The sequence below is a fragment of the Electrona antarctica genome (assembly GCF_951216825.1).
Source record: "Electrona antarctica genome assembly, chromosome: 18".
NCBI lineage: Eukaryota > Metazoa > Chordata > Actinopteri > Myctophiformes > Myctophidae > Electrona > Electrona antarctica.
In genome coordinates this window covers 35738935-35760493 of record NC_136799.1, presented here as the reverse complement: position 1 = coordinate 35760493, position 21559 = coordinate 35738935, and the positions used below count along the sequence as shown (strand labels likewise).

At 39.3% G+C, this 21559-nt stretch overlaps 1 protein-coding gene across 3 annotated transcripts in view; it reads right to left on the bottom strand.

The window, feature by feature from the left end:
- Positions 1 to 19235, bottom strand: part of ppm1aa (protein phosphatase, Mg2+/Mn2+ dependent, 1Aa) — a 32001-nt gene extending 12766 nt beyond the window's left edge. For 2 of the 3 annotated variants that reach the window (XM_079528120.1, XM_079528121.1), the window contains exons 1-5: positions 18852 to 19235; positions 16324 to 17180; positions 16083 to 16200; positions 14230 to 14341; positions 14032 to 14089 (exon numbers count right to left, since the gene is read on the bottom strand). In XM_079528120.1, coding sequence (XP_079384246.1) covers positions 14032 to 14089; positions 14230 to 14341; positions 16083 to 16200; positions 16324 to 17160 — 1125 coding nt within the window. In that variant the 5' untranslated portion in view covers positions 17161 to 17180; positions 18852 to 19235. Of the gene's footprint in view, positions 1 to 1721; positions 6921 to 14031; positions 14090 to 14229; positions 14342 to 16082; positions 16201 to 16323; positions 17181 to 18851 lie in introns of those variants that run through there. The other variant, XM_079528122.1, reaches the window with a different exon arrangement.
- Between the last annotated feature and the right edge of the window lie 2324 nt (positions 19236 to 21559).

Here is a 21559-nt window from a genome sequence, read left to right as displayed (position 1 = left end):
ATCGGTAGTCTGTAGAGGGCCACAGGTTCATGTACTTTTTATTTGCATTGTAATCCCCATAGGAGGATTTTAGATCGCCTCATATAAGAACTGTGTTTGAAAAATAAACATGTCGTCCCGGCCGTTTCACTCATATGGATATGAAGAATCAACTGACTGAGAGAAAAAGCTAATGTTACTGCTGCTGAATTAGTTACATTTTCGCTAGAAACAGACGGTATCAAATATGAGTGACTGACGGTCGTAAACGACACAGAGCCACCTCCCCGACAATTTCGCAGAGACACTATTTTTGGACCACAATGCTTATATGAGATGATTTTAAGATGACTCCATGTTATTCTCCATTGAGAAATTACTTCCGTGAACCAGGGGATGAGCGAGTGACATCAGGACTTCGGCGCTCTATAGCAGAGATGAAGTCTCTGACAGTTTTTTTCTTTTTTGTTCAAGGTTTCAAGGTTGTACTTTATTGTTACTTCTTGTGTACAGGTACATAAGAGCAAAACATGTTTTTGTTTGGCTTCCTTCAGACAATGCAGCAGCACAGATAACATTCAAAACAACAAAAAACACAGCAAGCACAGCAAACAAAGGGAACAAACAAACAGACTCTGGTTGTTCTGGTGTAGTGTGCAGCTACCTTTAGGGGTCAACCGTCTTGCTCAGTGACAATTTGACATATAGACCGGGGCCGGGGCACAAACCGGGGACCTTCTGTCCCAGATGGCCTCTCTACCCACTAAGTTATGGCCGCCTACGATCTATTGTTCATAGAAATCATTTTATCAGTGCAAAAAGTATCAAATGATCTATTGGATAAATGTTGGTAGGGTGTAGTAGGCGGCTGCCAGGGCAAGGTCAGTGAATGACAAGGACAGAGTCCAGAGAGGTAACCAACAAATCTGTATGACAAATCGTCCAAAGGTTCTAAACTTTAAAACACTACCAAACAGACCAATCAAGAAAGGGGCAGGGCAAAAAGTTACATCAATTAACGACAATGACTCAATCTTGTCCAATGAGGCGATCCAAAAGTCTGTGCAACCATAGATTGGTTGAAATAGTTTTAACATCAGATTATGGTAAGTAAAGCCTAGTCCGGAATTCTTGTTTAAGGACAAGGACTCTCAACGAAGTATAATGAGGCGACCAAATCTATGACAAGTGTTTGAAGATTTATATTAAACATCCATGAAATTGATTATCTCAAAGAGACGACTAATGGCCATGGTCAATTCTACATCTATAAATCAAATTCCCCATACCTGTCCAAATGTCTGTCTCATGTACTGTATAGCTCATGTACTGTATAGACATGTCTGTCTACATTTACAAGTCATCATTAGATCTGTGATAACTGCATTACATACATTGAAACACTGAATTATGTCTTATACACACAAAACGCAATGTTTTGATTAGTTATTATAACCTAGTCAGTAGCCACACAATCTGGAATGATGCAAAAGGCGTTGTGACTGTACAAGACAAGACCGGTATTATATCAGCTCACATTACCAAAGCATCGTCATAATGTCTTATTTTCTTCAAGGCCCTGGCACTATTTATGGTTACATAATCCAGAGTTCCCAGTTAAGAAGAATTTATGCCTGCAAAGGAGAGCGACCCCCCCCCCCCCCCCCCCCCCCCCCAACACACATACACACTTTTCCTTTCACATTACCAACAGATCAAAAGAGATGAAATGAGAGGTACTGTACAAGGTAACAACCCATTTATTTAGTGATACATTCTGCAAACTAGAAATTTTATTCAAACTTCAAAGGCTAAAAAATGAAAGAAAGGAGGGGCGGATATTCAGGGAGGAAGGAGAGAAACGCATCAATTCACAAGCGAGGAATGCAATTTGTTCAATCGACAACACAAATAGTACAATTTAGTTCAGGGAACAAAGCTTTTTTTAAACATTTTTTTTCTGTCATTCCTTTGGAACTAGAACATAATACAAAATATACAGTTATTGAACTTTGTAAAGTCACTCACAGAGGCCTCTGAGAAGCATTTGAATCAACATTGACAATACTTATCTACAGCACTCTAAAGCTATTCTTGAATGTATTCATATGTAGCAGACATGAATGTATGCGCGCACATTTTTTGAATGCTTACAAGGTCACCAATATTGTTAAACACTTGCATTTGTTAAATTATGACATCATCTGCTGGAGTGGAAAAAAAAATTATACGAGTAATATTTTAACAAGCTAACATGGAGTATACAAACCAGCAATGGGTGAACATTTGTACCATGTGACTACCAGCACAATATGTCACTATGTTGATACTTCAAGTACCCTACATGGAAGCCAGTTTTAATCTATAAGAAAGTAATGTCAGTAGAATTACTCCTCATAGTGCTCCATTTAACAAGTACTTTAGGGGGTAACATTAGATTAGGTAAGGCAAATCGGTGAGCTTATTAATGAGCTGAAAAAGTCAGCAACGTGAGGCTCAGGTCTCCCTGGAGGGTGACACTTAACCCACCACTGCTAAGGGTCACACAGTAAAACGCCACAACTGAGGTACATTAATATGTACAATAGGGCGCAAGTGTTAAAATCTCTTTAACTTCAGCCAGGTACACCTCTGTACATTAATATACAGAACCTAGTTCCAGGCAAGCAAAGGTAACCCTGTAAATAGCTTTATAATAGTTTCCCCCCTACAATAACATACTTTTGTGAAAAATAAAAAATAAACTGATTATACAGACGATCAGTGCATATGACCATTGTCATTGAATCACAACCTAAATATCACACATTTCTAGAACCCTGAACCTTGATACAATTCTAGATCTTTGTACTAACTGAATATCACTAAAGTAGATGAGTGAAATTACATGAGCAACAAGGGTTTGGGGGCATTATTTTAGAGGGGTACTATCTTATAAGACAAAGGTCAAGTTAACAAAATAAGCTATAATTCGCAGTGGTCATTTTAAATCACCATTTTCATATCAGCACACTTCACTCCAATACTGTACGTCAACATAATGTAGATTTATTCTGCCCAAATGGATCAATCTTAAAGAAGACAACTTCTAAAGGCTTTATGAACTGCTCGATTGTGTCAGTTCTGAAGTGATTATTTCAAACACTTGGGGGGGAAATGTTTTCCTATGTATGGTATGAGGTATGGTAGTTTTATGAAACTTTAATAAATACGGACGGCGAGATGGTTGGAGTTGTTTTTTTGTCTGCTTTTTAAAAGGTGGGTGATATATTATAAAAGAAAAACTATATTATATTACTAAAAGAAAAACTCCTATACGGGTCAAACCACTGTAAATAACATCCCATACAACAACTTTAGTCAATTTCAGAAATAAAAGTTTTGTAGCAGAAGTTATTTTGATTCTTCAAATCTGTATAAAAGCACAACAATATAAACCAGCATCATTTCAGGGCCATATCCTGAATTGCAGGATTACTAAGGGGAAGTGCAGCAGCTGTAGCAAAAGCCCGACATAGACCTAAAAACAGGAGATGGCCCCTAGTTGCTTAGTGTATGCGTGTTCCTTGTTTAGTACGCAGAAAAGTTGCATGCCATGTTCTGCTTAAATGTTATTCACATCTAGCAAGTTTACAATAAGTAATAGATGGTGCAAACTGGTAGACAACAGTGACAATAAGTGACCTGACTTACCAAACACAAGCAATCCAGCGCAAAAAGGTACAGCTTTACAGGTGGCATAGAAATGTTTCACTTATCTAAAATAAAAATAAAAAGAGCAATTTTGAAATATACTGATAGCGTTCTTTCCAATGTGAGGTTATTGAAAATACTGAATAATTTGCTTAGAATAGTTTTGAGCTTTCATTATTTACTTCATGTACTGTAAATAGATGGGCATATTCAAAAAATAACATACCCACAATAATGTGGCATATATTCTATTAATCCAAAAAGACTGGGATTAAAAATAGATATCGTCTACACAGCGGTTAAATTATTAGTACACGCTTTGTAACTGTGGTTCCTTTTGACATAATGGGTAATAAGCAGGGAGACAAAGGTTTGATGGAGGGGAAAAAAAGTATTTTGTTCCCCTCATTTTGAATTACAAGAGGAACTGTTAATGATTTCAAGTGGACAACCACTTCCACAACACTTCCGTTGGTCTAATGAGCCAATAAATGATGACCATGCTGTTACATGTATTTACAGTAGTGTGACTGATGTTTGATGCTTTTTAAAGCAACAAATCATCTGCATGGAAACCTCAAGATCAAATAAAACAAAATCCCACTCGCAGGGCCATCATTCTAAACATAGTCTTAAATGTTAAGTTAGTTAGAGCTCTGCAAGTTATATACTGTAATTGTTATTAGAGGGGGGGGGTCTAGTGGTATTTGGCCCACTGTGCCATAAAACAGAATTCAGTTCATTCAGGATATAAATTAATCTAACAAATGTGTGTACTGCAAAAAAACACAAAAGAAAGACAATCGTTACATTTCATTGGGCCAATTACAGTAAAAGTTAGGATTGTCAATTGTATAAAGGAGGAATTATATATGTAGTACATTACTTTGTGTTACATAAATAAAACCAAGCAGAGTTCAGAGGGAGATTAAGGTAGCAAAAAGGGACATTTTCTATACCTAGAATTTTCAGGTCTTAACATCCAAAGACAAAACAGAACATTATCTTGTCCACGGCAAAAACTAACTCAGGCGACATCATTTATTCCTTGATATTTAAGTCAAAAATATACACATACATACATTTCAAACAATGCAATTTTAAACAATGGAAGAAAATAAATCTGAAATAAAAATGTCTCTTCAAGAAATAGACTGTATCTACTGTGTGTTAAATACAGATTTAGTCAGTGACTAGTATTCATCTTTTAAAAGGGAAAAATTAACTGCAAATCAACTCAATAGATCATTCACTATAGCAGCAAACTGTTTTGTGCTCTGACTTCTGGTGTGCTGGGGAGGTTTCTAAGCAGAGCGCGCCACAACATGAAGGGAGTAAAAAGGTGCTATACAACCAGGAAACCTTGATACGTTTAGTGGATTTGTTCTCGTTTTGTGTCAACAAATAAAGACCATTTAAAAAGAACCACCTTTAAGTTGAGAGCCAACTTTCGAACTCAGCTAATGAGAGAGGGAGCAGGCGCATTCCTCTAAAATAGTCAGTGCTTTAACTGTTCAAATGGAGTAAATTAGAAGAAATTGTTAGCGGCTATGACCTAAAAATTATATCTGTACCAAATACAAAATCTGAATATTGTGATAAAAATTATTCTAAACAAAAAACTTGGCATAGGTCATAAAGCTAATAATAGCATTCAAATCATATGGCACCCATGGTGGGCATTGATAACAATGTATCTTCAGGAAATTATATTAAAAAAATGACACAGATTGTGTGGATAAACTAGTCGAGATGCTGACTCGCTATAAAACATGGGTAAATTGAACTACTTGTTATCATCTGACATTACTTTAGAATATATATATACCTTTAAGTTGTTCAAATAGCATTAAGACTAATTTATATGTTGTTGCGTAACAACTAATTGTATCTAATTTTCGCCAAGCTACACCACGCGCCAAAATATAAATTAGGCTTTACACATGTAAACTGTTATCCAACACTTTTGGATTAAGGCGTAATGAGAGCCTCTTGTGTCGATATAGAAAAGATGGCTGGGTGGACAATGGTTAAGCAATGGGGGAGCAATTCCCTTGATCTCCAGCCTGGGTTGGTTTGCCATCTGAACTACCATAGGCATTTAGCAAAGTTTAATTTAGGGTTGCACATACAGATCTACCTCTACAGAAATGCACGCAAAAACACACACACGCGCACACACGCACACAGAAGCACACTTGCAATTACATGCCTATTTGCACAGACAAACATGGCAAGTGTGAACAGGTTTTTAGATGAGCATCACCTTCAAACCTCAAACTCTCTGGGAACTCCTTTTTCATCAACTCTTTCATGAAGCAGATTTCCTTTTGTTTTTTCATTTAACGCTTCCAAAATGACAGAAAAACACTTTGCTGTTATTACTTGAGCATGTAAAAGAAAAGATCACTTAAAAAAATAAAATACAAAAAGAAAACAAAAGAAATTATTAAAATAATTAGGATTTGAATGGTTTGATATATTGAGCTTACTGTGCTGTCTGTCAACCTATACAATTTACCCGTTTCTTAAGGAGCAAAGACCAACTAAAAAACAAAAAAGCAGTAAAGAGCGGAAACATTTAGCGCCTGGAGGACAAACGGTAATATTCACTGAATAGACATTTGTTAGAACTCCAGAAGAGCAAGGTGGTGGTTTGGGGGCAGATAGTGCATAACGTTTTATTTTTTTTGTATTATTTTTTTTATTTATTTCTTAGATTTTTTTAACTTAAAATCAAGCTGCATTAAATACAGGCTGTTTGTACAGGACAATTGCACTTCACAAAAAAAAAGAGAAAAACAAAACAAAAAACAGAAATATACAAACACACAAGGAAATGTGAAATCAAATTAATTACAGCAACAAACAAAACCAAAGAAAACAAATCTTTAAGCTGATTAAAAAAAACTAACAAGCTGAAACCTGGTGAACTCACTCATTATGGATTACTAGTATTAGTTTGGATGAACATAACAAGGGGAGACAAAAGGGGGAGGATCCTTAACTCCAGAGTGGACCGGTGCCGCACTATTCCAGGTGTGTGTGCACGCATCTCCTCTTCCTCCTCGCATCACATTCCCTTCTTAGAAACCAAACGCTCAGAGTGGCGGAGAGACTGACTGCTGAGCTGAGCTGCTGTGGGGTCTTGAGAGGGTGGCGGTTTGTAAACTCTATGCTGTGTTAGTGGTTGGGGGGGGGGGGGGGGGGGGGTTGTGTTACCACATGTCATCTGTGGATGCCGAGTCCTTGACAAAAGAGGAGAGGAAGGAAAAGCCCTTCAGACTAAGGGTCTAAATCCAAGCGTTCTGAGTCAAAACAGATAACAGCATGTACTGCATAAAATTGAAATGGCATTTAAAATGTGCAAAACAGAGGTCTAATTACGAGTAGAGTCTGAACTGAAGAGCTGAGTAAAGCGCGATCATTTTGCCAGATGTACTCCGTTTCAATCACACAGATCAAAAGAACTATGCATCTACTGTATAGGAATGCAGCATCGAGTTTGCCCCAGTGTACATGTCAAACAAATTTGTACAGCGACCAAAATCAAACTGTTCTACAGCATCTCTCAAAAGTGAAGACCCTTTAAAGTAGTGTTTCTCAATGGAGGTGGTATTACCCCCAGGGAGCATTCAGAGAACGTTGGGCAGCATGAAAAGCAAGCAATATAGTGGAGGTGTTGAGTGAGTGACTTTGTATATCTGAGGGCTAGTACCAATGGAGTGAGTGACTTTGTATATCTGAGGGCTAGTACCAATGGACTAACTGTCTTAATACTGCCGCTATTCTTTGATTCTCTCATGATTTCCTTGTTTTATACTGTATAATGTATATGATTGTTATTATTACAATTTATGGTAAGGAAAACAGAACCAAATATTTTGTCTCTCATACATAAGATGTAACAATAAAGAAACTTTGAACCTTAATCCGTTTATTATCTAAAACTGAAGTCAAGTGAACAGAGGTTAATGGAGTTTTGTACAGGTGGAAGCGTGTCTGGAATGGCTACTAGGCCTGAGGTGCGTTTCAGAGGAGAGTTATTCCGCTATCACTGAAAACTGCATTAAGGACATTGTGATTGAAACTACAGCTTTCTTGACCCGTCGTTAGAAGCATCGTCCCTCAACTGATCTACTCAACTGCACCATTGAAGTTGAAGGATTCAGTATGTCACTAATTTCACAGTGGATTATTTTTTTCAGGCTGCAGCCAACATTATGAAAAGATTATTTTTTCTGTTCCTTATTCAGTAGCCACAAGGTATCTCATCAATACTATCCATTGTCCATGTTCGACAATGTCATAGCTAGTAGTGCTGGGCATTAAAAAGAAAACACGATTTTCAATAGTTTGTTGACAAACGCAGAGGATTCAACAGGTCTTTGTATGAAATTGCATAATAACCTTGGGGGTCATTTTAACTAGCAAATTATCAAAAAATAGTTCAGTATAAATTCTTGGTGTTACATGACTACAGTATGAGGTGCACTGAAAAGGATCCACTGTGGTGATTAGCAAACTGCAGCTCACTTGAGTGCAGTCCATAATACTGTTCTGGGTTTTACAATGGAACCATTTATATTTTCTAAGAATGCTTTTCGTTTTCTACCTGCAAAATGTACAATTGTAGCAGTTGTTTAACATTAAAATAATAGAATGGTATGCCAGGCCTATTTTAAGGCTAGCTATACAATTCTAATTCTACAGTTCAAATGATCATGTTTTTTTCTGTTGTCACAAACCCCCATTGTTGGACTATAGAGGGTGCCAAAATGTTGAACGAGGCTCTGAAACAACATTGACTGTGAGCGGTTAGATTAACCATACTATGTGCGTACTTGTTTAATGTTGTGTCCCCCCTCCGTTTGTTTTGTCATCATGTGTGTGGCTGCAGCAGGGGTGAAAGGCAAGCCCAAGACAAATTTCCCTTGCGGACAATAAAGTTTACCTTGACTTGCCAACTATCATGTACCTCCTACAATACAAAGTCAACAGCCACCGCTTTTCACCTGAAATTAAGGAATTTCACACAATCTCACCCAGATCCACTCCCTGCTGTACAGGCACCATGACCAAACGTTATGAGTCGCTAATGCAGCGACAAGGAAACAACCTCATGCCGGCTTCACACCCACAAACAGTACACTGCCAATTGTGTTCACTGGAGCAACAAGCCAAGCCAGAGGTACCGCTGCCAGGAATTGAACCAGGGTCTCTGTGGTGCTTAGTGAGTGAATATTGTTTCTAAGTATACTATGGTAATCATCAGCAATGAACTGAATTAATAGCGTAGCTGATTAATTGAATATTTTAGTGGTATATACATCATTTATATACCATGTGGGCAAAGAAATAGATGGAAAGTGGCCAGTAAATTCTTCAGTGTAAATGTAACTATGTAAAAATGCATTTGTCAACAATTAAAGGTTCAGTGAAGTCCAATCCAATGCTTCCAGTCCTAGTGGTATTGGATGCACACATTGGATGCACCTTTATATTCCACGGCAAAAACAACAATGACGTTTGTGCTTGCATTAGCCTTTCAAATGCAATTATTTTTATGCATTTGTCTTAAATGTATGTAATGTTTACCTCATTTTGGAAACATGTTCTGGCATTTGCATCATTACTTAACTGCATCTCATAGCAATGGAGTTTCATTATAGACATAATGGATGATTCTGCCACAAGTAAGGAAGCTAGGTAATTGCTGATACAAGCTAATAATTAATTGATATAGAAATGTTCAGAGATGTGTGAAGCTGTAGCTGGATCCAGCTATTGGATGTGCAGCTACATGTGCCAATTTCATGGACAAAGGGGCAAGCAGCACACTCTGGCCTAACCAATGGGCTCTATGCACAGTTGCACACAGAATCATTCTTCCTACTTCCTTCAGGCGTTTCCGATGATATAAATTAAGGCTGTGTTCCATTTAGTTTACAGTGGTTCTCAAACTTTAATTTCAAGGACCCCCATAACTCTTCATTTCATTCAATAACTCTACAAATTGAATAAAATGGACCTTCGGTTCCATTTGTACACTCTCAGAGTTACACACCCATAGACACTCAAGGACACCTCGAGAACCGCGTATATCTAGTGTGCGTCCGAGCATAGGCATGGTAACGCCCCACCTGCCTCTGATTGGCCTACAGACACTGCCCGTCTCGACTGTCCTCGGAGATGTGAGGTTACTCTGTGGTGGGAAATAATACAAGCGAATGACAGCTTGGCACGCGCGACAGAATGCAGCCTTGTAACTAACTTGTACGATTTATTTTTGTAGAGTAGCCAAACTAATATTGTTTATGCCGTTTGCTTTGATTGAATTGAATGCGAGAACCACTGGTGTAGCAGTGTTTCCAAAATGGCGTATGTGCATAGAGCCCATCATTGGGCTGCACACTGAATATGTAGCCACGTGAGTGAAAGGAACTCTTCCAAATGTTATTGGTCAGGGCTGATGATTGGTGATCTCCAATCATGTCATGGAGGTCAACAGAGTGCATGGAGGATTTTATTTCAACAGAACACTACACCTGGTGATTTCACTAAGAGGATCCCCCTCTATGCATGAAGACGTGTTAATTAGGGAAATGACCTGGTGTAGTGTTCAGCGGGTTAATGTTAAACCTCATACACTATAGTATGCACCTGCAAAAAGAGGTGGACAACAAAAGGGCTAAGGCTATTATTGGCCCAAGCAAGAATTAATTCAGGAAGGCATGATTCTTAAACATAATTATGATCCTAATAAATATTTGTCCTTTAAATGTCCTTTGAGATTTTTCTTCTTTAAATAAGTGGTTCTCAAAGTCTCAAACTTTTCGGACCCCAAATTATTTTGGTGGGTAATCAGATGATTTGCTTAACGCACTTCGCGCCATTGACCTAGATGTACGTCAATTGAAGCCTATTATTTAATACTACCCTTAACGCCATTGGCGTAGCCCTACGGCAATTGCGCTTTTATAGTGCATTCGATCGATCAAGTCATAATGCTACTTACGTTAGCATCAAGTTGCTAGCTGTTGTCATAACACTGGGTCGCGCCATCTTAGATCGTCATCATCATAAACACCCCTTCTATCCGTTTCTTTCAATCGCCTGTATCTCCTATTCCTTGTCCCAGATGGCATTTTTGGTCAAAACAAGGTTTATTCCACGGCAGGGAGCCGACACTGTGTAGCCCTCCACTGCACTCGGTTAGCTCCGTTTGCTACAGAGGACCTGATCAGGCACCGTTCAACTTCCTATTTTATGATCAGTACCGGAAGTCTGGAAATGTGGCTTTTCAAAATAAGAGCTAAACTGGGGAAAATGCTGGCGTGAATTATATCATAATTTGTCAGTAAATGCTAGTGCTGTAAGTGTTAATGTGCACAAACCAACATAGAATATAAGTGTATACAGGGTATCTGCACATTTCTAAAAGGACAAATTATAATAATTAAAATAGCCGATCTACAAACTCGCAATGTGAGGCGGTGTGAGGCTATATTTAATGTTTCTGTGGGACCGAGTCAAACAAAATGTAATGCCTCAACTACTATAATTCCATGAGCTTGTCAGGGTGCCAGTTAAATTACTGTGGGGGTTTGAGAACCACTGCTTTAAATGCTCCACCTTAAGTTATTTTGTTTAGTTTGCAAAAGTGACCCTTCACATGAAGGGTCATCTCATTTGAAGACTTAGCATTTGAAGACTTATAAAGATTTAGCCCTGACGAGTGACTATGCAAAAAATCTTTTTCCTTCAATAGCTCCTTACTTCTACTATAAACTTTCACTAGTTGTGCATAAAAGTACACTCCATAGGTTTTGGTGTATTTTGGAGGTAAGTTCCAGCGAAACCAACTAAATGCAGAGTCTGCAATAGGCTATCATCATGCACATGCCTGACTACCTTTTCAGTGAGTGTAACTATTACCACATGCTGAATGATCAGTTTGATATGTACACTATACACAGACATCTTAAGTCTAGTTTACAGTGGTCTCAAAATTGGTGACATAGCATCATTCAATAGAGATCACTTCAAAAACATCTGATGCCCAAACCTTTAAACAGAATTATGAAATCACAGATCACAATTTCCAGAAAGAGTTACATGGGAATCAATTAATGGTCGTTCAGACCAGGATTGTATTGTAATGAAGATGTTGAAATGAAATGGATGACAAATACTGTATATGGATGGACGACAAATGCAAAAACTAAACATATGTACAACTGCAACATTGTTCTTTTCCGCCATCAATAAACTGATCCCAGACAAGGACAAACTGGCATTTCTGGCACCAAAAGGGCTCTACTGTACTTTCACTTAGACCCATTGTTAAATCTGTATGTGGGTGCCTCCATTGAAACATTAAGATACCATTCGATTTTCTTCGCTTTTTTAACATTCAGGTCATGTGAACCAGTGGTATTTTATCTTATTTACCACATTGCAGTATACTGCACTACAATGTAAAACAATCCATGACTTACATCGTTATAATATTCAAACATCCCTCCTTAATACTATTCATTAATCACCACTGTTGAGAAGCAAGCTTGAATGAAAAAAACATGGCTTTCCTAATCATCACCTTTCCAATATTGTTAATAGCCCTAGAATGTCTGTAATCTTACATACATTTCATGTATTCCAAATACAGCCATATATCAGTCCTATCAGAGCAGTTAGCAGACTGACCTACAGCCATATATCGGTCCTATCAGAGCAGTTAGCAGACTGACCCAGTAATACACAGCCATATATCAGTCCTATCAGAGCAGTTAGCAGACTGACCAAGTGCACTCATTCCGGGCCCATCGTCGGAGAGAATGTCGTCCGTGTGCAGCTCGTGGAAGTGGAGATATTTGACTAAATACAAATTTTCTGCCAGAACTTTCAAATGAATATGAAACTAGTCCCAAAAACGTCTCCAAGTCTTAGGAATTAATTATTGGGTGGGTGCACAGGCAGTCCTACAAGGTTAAATGCTGACGAGGTCAGTCTGGTAACCGTGCGCTGATAGGACCGATCTATGGCTGTGTATTTGGAATACATGAAATATATGTAAAATCATAGACATTCTAGGGCTATTAACTTGCAAACTTAGAATATTCACCTAATATTCAAACATGTATTCACCTAGTAAAACCAACTTAGTTAGTTGATTTAAAATGTAGGCCTATTCGTGTGCTCGTGCTCCGGACAAGTGACTTTTGTGCCCGGACAAGTGAATGGGAAATGTACTTGTCCAAAGGACAAGTGCCTCAAAAAGTTAATGTCAAGCCCTGTATATGGTGTGGGCCATGGAAAAAAGATGGGTTCAATTAGGAACCCATCATTAAGACGATTGTCTGTCTGTCTTATTATTATTACCTCTTGGTCAGGGCATCCTTAGACGTGCATAGACAAAGCTTTCAATTGTGATCATCTTTAGGAGTGACTTTAATTTGTGACTTTAGAACAACATGTTAAGAAGGATTAAGTTTAGCTTTGTCAATGCATGTGCGTCACCTTGACTAAGAGGTAATGCAAAATACATACCACAGGAGAGTTCACATGCAAGTCAACAGATAAAGTTCAAATTATTCTCCTGCATTTTTTGTGACAAAGATCCTCTAATAAACTGTTGACTACATAATCCTATCAATTTCCTGTACTTCATGACGCCATTCCAAAATTGAAATAATAATGGAATGAAATGAATGCCAGTTTTCATTGTCAAGGACCAAACAATAAGCTTGGAAAGCACATCAGTTAAATGGAACAGGAAAATAGTTTTGTGGTCCATTTGTTTACATTTTGTTTTTGATAATATTGCATTACAATAACTCAAATTACTTTTACAATTGAATTAGTTAACAATGTCTGCAAATAATTTACAGCTGCTTACTGAATAGCTGTAAAAACTAATATATGAAAGAAATACAAAAACAATTGTTATTCCCGTTATCAATTCCCTTTTTTATCAATCTAAGTTTGTATCAATCTAAATTGTTGCTCGATGTGAGCTTGTATATCTTCTGCTATTTTGGATATACGTTTCAAAAAATAAAAAAATGTAATTGCCACAATACAATAATATTATAGTTACAATATCCAGAGGTATTTGGTGAATATAGCATATTTGATGACACCCACCTCTTATCCGACTAGGATTCAGAAACCTCAAACATCCCAGATAACAATAGACCACAGCGTTATCATCTTGCTCCACAGTGTTAAATATAGTATCGGCATGCATGGGATAATGTTAAAAATGTGGGGCGATCACACACACACACACACGCACACACTTTTTTTGCATACACAAACAAATGAAACCTACAGAGAGTCTCTTGGTATACTTACTGTGTCATCACTTCGGTAGGGGTTAAGTTTGTTGTATACTGCTTCAATAACGCTTCGTCTGAAGAGAATAAGAATACACAGGTTACCTTTCCTTGATCAATGCTCAGATTAGTCAAACCAATTGTATGTATGTTTTGTAATAAAGATCCCATGACTTCAATGCATTTTCATAGGCATCATAACACAAAGGTCCCTTACTTGCTTGCCAGCTCTCCTCCAGGGGGGAGGTTTGGGATGCTCTCAGATGTCAATGTCCGCATCACATGGACCAAATCCGGAACCCCTTCATCACCTTGCTTCTTTAGGATCTCTGTTGGATAAGCAAAATTATTTATTATCTCGGCCAGGTCGGAACAGCCAGGGGCAGGGATTGTTTTCTACTCCGTGAGTCTGTCTGTAAACAGCTAATCAGATCGGCATGAAACTTTGCATGCACACTCCTAGTAGGCCATTGAAGAACATCCAGCCCATTTTTGAGTGGTGCAACCACTCCTATAGACAGCTATGCGTGTCCCTGGGTCCCTGTGTCCGAGCACGAAAATAGCGGTTTTCACCACAAATTGTCACTGTTGCGCAGCCTATAAAGCCCTAACCACACCAAAGGATCAAGATGGTTTTAGCGTTGTCCCTGCGGTGTGATATGTCCTGTTGCACGTTGACGTGCGTCGTCCCTAGTGATTCAACGCATGGAATTCAATGGCCCAAACCACACCAAAGGGTCGAGACGGTTTTAGCGTTAACTCCTTGCAACCGTTTGGACCCAAGGAGTTGCATGGTGAGCAAACAGTTGCAACACCTGTCGCACAAACCATTTCCCCCACAGCTTCCTTGTTTGCTGAGGCTGTAGTCAGTATTGTCAGTTGTGGGGACTGACAGTACTGACTAGGCAACACGGCCTGTCAGAGATCTGCATTCCGAAGTGCATACATTTCTGGTTTAATAAACACATTTATTACTAGTGCTGCACAACAAACACCTATGCAATCTCATTTCGTGAAGAATCGTGCAGCACCGGTTTCGTGCAGGACCTTTCGGTAAGCGCCGGGTGGCGCTTACCGAAAGGTCCATTGTCCTAACCAACTGTCCAATTCATTCATTCATGAAAAATAATTCGTGAGAATCATGTCAATTCTGGAGGAAAGTCAAGCAAGAGTCGTGCAGCACTACGGAGGACCTTCGTATCTCTGGAAAAGTTGCAGACACTTCAGAAAATGTTGCAAGGAAGTAAGCTCCGTTACCATAGAGATGCATAAGATCATATTAACTTTATTGTTGTGACGCTGCCGGCAAGTCGCAGACAGAGTCCTCAACACTAAATGTCCCACAAGTTGTGGGACATTTAGTACGATGTGTCGGTTGACATTTTTCGCTCAAAACATAAATTGACCTTTGAGAGACGAACTCCTGTCATGTCTCTTCCCATATCTACGCCTTTCCTCTGTGTTTTATATAACATTTCAGCTTAATAGGGCTGAAACTTTTCCCAAATATGGAAATAACTGATGTCATAGTACTGAGGTAATAGATGATTAACTTCATAGACAGCCACATCAAGTCCAAAGATCCACATGGAAGCCACACCGGTATTAGACCCCGTCTTGTTTAATTCATGATGAAGACAGTTTTACGTCTCCTGGTTTGCCCTGGGTTTTCCCGCCTGTTCCATAGTCCAACACTCCCACATCAATCACTTACAGTAGCTAATGTTAGCTCACACTAAGGAGTATTTAGACAGGTATGGTACCAAAAGTCTTGCCGTTTTGGCAATGCAACAATTAATTAAATAACTTTCAGCGGTTTGGCTCACATGCACCCATTGCAGCCTGTGTATTTGCATTTGTATTTTTTTTTTTTTAAACTAACAGTTAAAGAATATAAAACATGATGACATCAAACTGTCTTTGCTATTGATTAGATAAGGTCCATATGGTTTACGTTTATTCATCTATAATAAGCCTTGGACAAATACAAACAGAATATATGGTACAAAATACCTTGAGCTAAACAGCAATTCCCCCACATTTCATATGGAAACAAATTCATATATCTACCTTCTACTCTGCTCTCCAGGTATTTATCAAGCTCCGCCTCACGTTTCACAGCCTCAGGAGAAACCTTTGGTGCCCCTGGGAAGGAGATCAGCACCACACTCATATTGTCCCGACTTCCCTGTTCAAAGAAAAATAATGTACAGATTATGTAGATAAATTTTACTGTAATTAGTCAACGCCTTGTAATATCATGATCGTTTTTCGGTCTTTCTTTTAGACCCGTTATGTGGGCATGGCATACCTTGTACAAGCAGGTGTCAACAATTTCATTGCAGACTCTCTCAAGATCATCCGTCACCTCTAGCCTGGACCTGACAAACTCGCACAATTCCTCATTGGCCATGACATCCCAGATGCCATCACAAGCTAGCACAATGAACTCATCTTCTGCCTCGGATCTCTCCAATGCATTCACCTCAGGCTCTGGAGAGACCAGCTGCTCCGTGGGGCCCTTTCCATGCACACACTTGTAGTCGAAGTCTCCCAGGGCCCGGGACACAGCTAGAGAACCGTTAACTCGCTGGATCATGACTGAGCCACCAGCATTTTGGATCCTCTCTTTCTCCAGTGGGTTGCTGGGCTTGTGATCCTGTGTGAAGAAGTGCACATTTCCAGCTCGGGTGAGGAGGCCCCGTGAGTCTCCACAGTTGATGAAGTAGATATGGCTGGGAGAAATCATCACTCCTACTGCAGTGGAGCCACTGCGGTCCACACCGTGTTTCTTCTCAGAAATGGTCCGCATGTGTTCATCGATCTGCAGGAAGCCAGTGCGGATCCCGTTCTTCACACTTTCAACAGAGGGTTCCTCTTTCAGAGCATTCTGGAAGTCTGGGTTGCTGGTGATGTGCTCGAGCAGGTGCTCACAGCAGTACTTGGCCACCTGGGACCCAGCATGACCATCATAAACAGCAAAGAAGGACCAGGGGTCGAGACCGTGGGGCAGACCAATTACAGACGTGTGTGCATCCTCCATCTCGACTCTCCAGCCCTGCATACTGCTCAGACCATAGTGAAGGCTGTTGCCGTCACCGTGGGCATTGTGCTTTTCCATCTTTGGCTTGTCCAAAAACGCCCCCATTATGTTTCTTGCCTCAACACCTGAAAAACATTAAAAGAAAAGTGTGTATGTATGTATATATATATATATATATGTATGTATGTGCGTGCATGAGTGTCAAGTTATGCTTTGAGCGATAAATGGCAAACGACGCATTGCTCTAAATGTCTCACAGCATGGGACATTGAGTGTCGAGGACTGATACTGTCTGCGACTTGCCGGCAATGTCGCCAGGCAAATGTAAACAAGGAAGTTAATATGGTCTCTCATATTATTTTTAACAGCAGAAATAAAACTGATGTCATGAGAGAAGAATGAGGCAACTAAATCTCTATGGTACTGATCGCAAATAATATTGCATGTAGGGTTTGGGGATAACTTTTCTTGTGACCACCGCACTGACTTATGGTGTGTTACCCGTTCAAATCATATTATGGAAATAAAGGTAATGGGTGGCACACACCAAGACTGTGTTTTTGAGGAGCAATTAGGGGTAAAATGTCATGCTCAGGGACACTTGGGCACGTAGGTTGGAACAAACCAGGGACATTCCCATACATCTGTTTGGTCCGCTGATAATAGCTAGTGGGTTGTCAAGCAACAGTTGATGTGTAAATTCAATAAGGCTTAATATTTTAACCTCAAGAGTAATCCCAGTCCAGCAAGTTGGGGTGCGTGCGTGCATATATATATATATATATATATATATATATATATATATATACATACATACATACACTACGAAATTTTCAAAACGCCATATTAAAGATCATCCACTTTCTTTTTTTATATAATGCGTATGACAAGCCCTTAAAATTACACCCCCACCCCCAAATATAAGTTAAGTAAAACAGATGGCACCGTTGTCAAACTTGTCATCCTTTTATGGCAAAAAGATTAGCATCTTGGAGCTGAGTTCAGGCAGGCACCCGGCTCAAGTCTAAAAATAGTAGACTTGGGTACATATTTGGCTACATTGAGCACACTAGCCGTTAGCATATATCAATCTAAAAGACCACTGGGGTATTACCATTAAAGCTAACGTGATAAACGTTAATAAACAATATTTTATATTTTGAGAACACCGGGCAGCATCTAACCCCCGCAACGCAGAACAATTCACTAATAACACTATACTCATTGCTGTTACTAAAATAATTTTCCATAGTGAGGTAACTGGTCGGTCACACGTTAACTTCAGTACAGTTTCTGCTGGAATTAACTGTCAACTCAACTAGCGCTAACGCATTTGACGATGTGGTTAAAAGGCAATTCATTGATTCAATTATATGGTTTCTCCAAGACAGTAAATAAAACTTTGAAAAGTTCGCTCAAATTCGACTCTACGTTAAAAAGCAGACAAGCCAAAATAAACAGACACCTTCTTCGGGGTCGCTTGCTCTTCGTGGTGGGCCTTGACCCTTGACTGGTTTCTTACTTAACCAACTGCCTGCGCACGACAAAAAAATGTTTTCAACTTAAAAGTGTCGACACGAGTCGCGTGCGGCCGTTGCTGATGTTTATTTGGAAATACATCAGGTTTGTCACGGGACACCTACAGAGGGGAAAAAAGGCTCGCGCGACTAAGTAATATAAAGCAAATGTATGTATGGGAGCCAGCGCGCGGCCTGCTGCTGGTTGCCGATGCTAGCATGGTGCTAACTAACACAAGCTAACTAACGTCCCTCAGTGTCTTTCTTACCAAAACTTACCAAAATATCCAGACGCTTGTTTTTATAACAGCACCAGAAGACGTGACAGTTGACGACAAAGGACCGCGGTTCCACCGCCCGGAGAGGCGACACCGACGAGGCGAGTTTGCGGTAGGTAGGTTAGGTTAAAAGTAAAGCAAGCTAGCTAGCTAGTCAAGCTAGCAGTCGTCTCTCCAGACTCAGTGCATATAATGTGTGAAAGTGCGGAACTCCCTGTTCTTCGGTGAAATCCAGGGACACATTACTTTATCAAAAGTAAAAGGTATATTATAGTCAAATTGAGTCTTTAAAAATGTTGGGCCCGGAGCTGCTGCGGCCAAATTAGAAGCCGAAAGGGTTTTTTAGCCCCACAGCCTCTCCACTTGACAGCTTGACAGCTTGCTAGCTAGCTGCTGCTGGAAGAACCAAACAGAAGGAGGAGAAGACCCGGATGTTGCAGGTTGCGTACTTGAAAAGCATGACATCATTCCCAACCAACCGAGCTCTTCAGTGGCACCCAGTCTATCTTTCTCTCTCTCTCTCTCTCACTCACACACACACACACACACACACACACACACACACACACACACACACACACACACACACACACACACACACACACACACACACAGTCACACACACACACACACACACACACACACACACACACACACACACACACACACACACACACACACCCCTAAAATTAACACTTTACTGTGCATTTCTGCGAACAAGACATAAAGGCCCGGTACTTTCCCTCAAGGGATTCCTTGAAAAAGAAGAAATATTTAAGAAATATAATCAAATACAATAATGTACATAAATAAAAATACAATTTTCAATAAATATAAATATTACTTCCACACGTGCGATTCAGTATAGCCTAGTTTTTGTATATGGCTATTGTTTAAAATATATATATATATATATTTTTTTGTATTTACATTTTGTTCTAAAATCTTTTATCCCATGTATTTTGTAAAATATACAAGATTTCTGTCTAGAATAGATATTTAAATGCACCAACCTCACCAGGTAAAATTCCTTGCATATGCAAACACAAAGTTGACCATTATTGTTTTAACACAACATAAACAAAGACCAGTATTTGTTTGTGGATATGAATTGATGCTGTGGTGACTTTTTATTTTATTTTTCTAAAATACTTTATTACAGTTCTTGCAGAAACTAGTCACTCATATAATCCAGTGTTTTCACACAATTGTAAATATGTAATATTCATAAATACTAAACAAAAAAACTTTATTTTGAAAAGAGTTGAGGAAGGTCATTCACAGACACTTCTTCTATATGTGTAGAAATGTGCCTATTGCCTAAGTAAGACATTTAACCACAATGCTCCTATAGGATGGATTATACGCAGAGGACACATGTTACATGCAAATGTAGAGGCAAATCCTCTGAATGAATTATTGTTATATATTATTATAACAATAACAAGATGGACCCTTTCTCAACATCAAGGATGCTTTTACTGGAGAAAGTGGGTCCAACGACTACTATGATAAAAAGTTGTCATAGAATGGAATTTGTATTGGGTTCAATGGTTGATTGGCATAAACGCTGTTACGCAAGTTGTCATTCCTATCTGGGGGGATAGGGATGAAAAGTTGTGGTGTTAAATTGTGTTTAAAATATACAAACAAAAAGGCTTTGATAAATAGACAGAAAGGCTGTGCTTTTATTCTTAGATGAGTGAGTATTCATTGTCTTATTCATCATCTCTTGTTTTGGTAAAGTGCATTATTGTCTCCACCAGGCCGAAGTCATGGGTGGCTGAAAAGTGAAAACTATGTTTTCGCCACTGTCCGTCTGTCCGTCCGCCCATGCGTCGGTCCGTCTGTGTACAGCTAATCTCTGGCATGTTGGTCCGATCAACGTGAAACTGTGCACCCATACTCCCTGGATACCAGAGCAGAACCTCTGCCACAATATTTCTACATCGGCCTGTTATAGCGCCACCAGAAGGGCGATTTTTACTCGTACAGATGTTGCTTTTTTCTTACACATCATTTATCAATGGAGTGTAAAATCTGCCTCAAATTCGAACGTCGGTTTTGGAGTACACTCACGTCGGCACCGCATTTATCAATCTGGCACGCCCTATGAAATCAAGCCTCGCCCTCATTTTTGCGACATGAACAACTGCAATACGACCAAACAACGTATATGGAAACCATAGTTACATGACAATACAATAAAAAAGTTCCCCCCTCCCCCCCACACGCACGCACGCACACACGCACATACTTGCAAGCAACTGTCACTCTGTGTTGTTAGTTGTATATTCAATTATTAAAGTCTTTATTCATTTAATATACAACAAGATTAGTGAACGAAAACCTAAACCTGTGAAGCATGAATTAAATAAAAAATATCTCACGTCATTGGAATGAGTTTGAACGCGCACAGCCCGTGACAACCGCACACACACACATATTTTTTTATATTTATATTTTGTCCAAACATCACACACATCGGTACACATTATCTCTAGTCATGTCATCAAGACAGACCTGTCAGATTTTTCATATTTCATCCTGATTGAAGATTGACTTCTACTACCTGGCCTGGCTGGTGGGGACCTGTGCTCAGATGAGTACATTGTTCTAGTCAGTGGTGGAAAGTAAGTACATTTAGCCTACTTAAGTACTGTACTTCAGTACAATTTTGAGGTATTTGTACTTTACTTGAGTATTTAC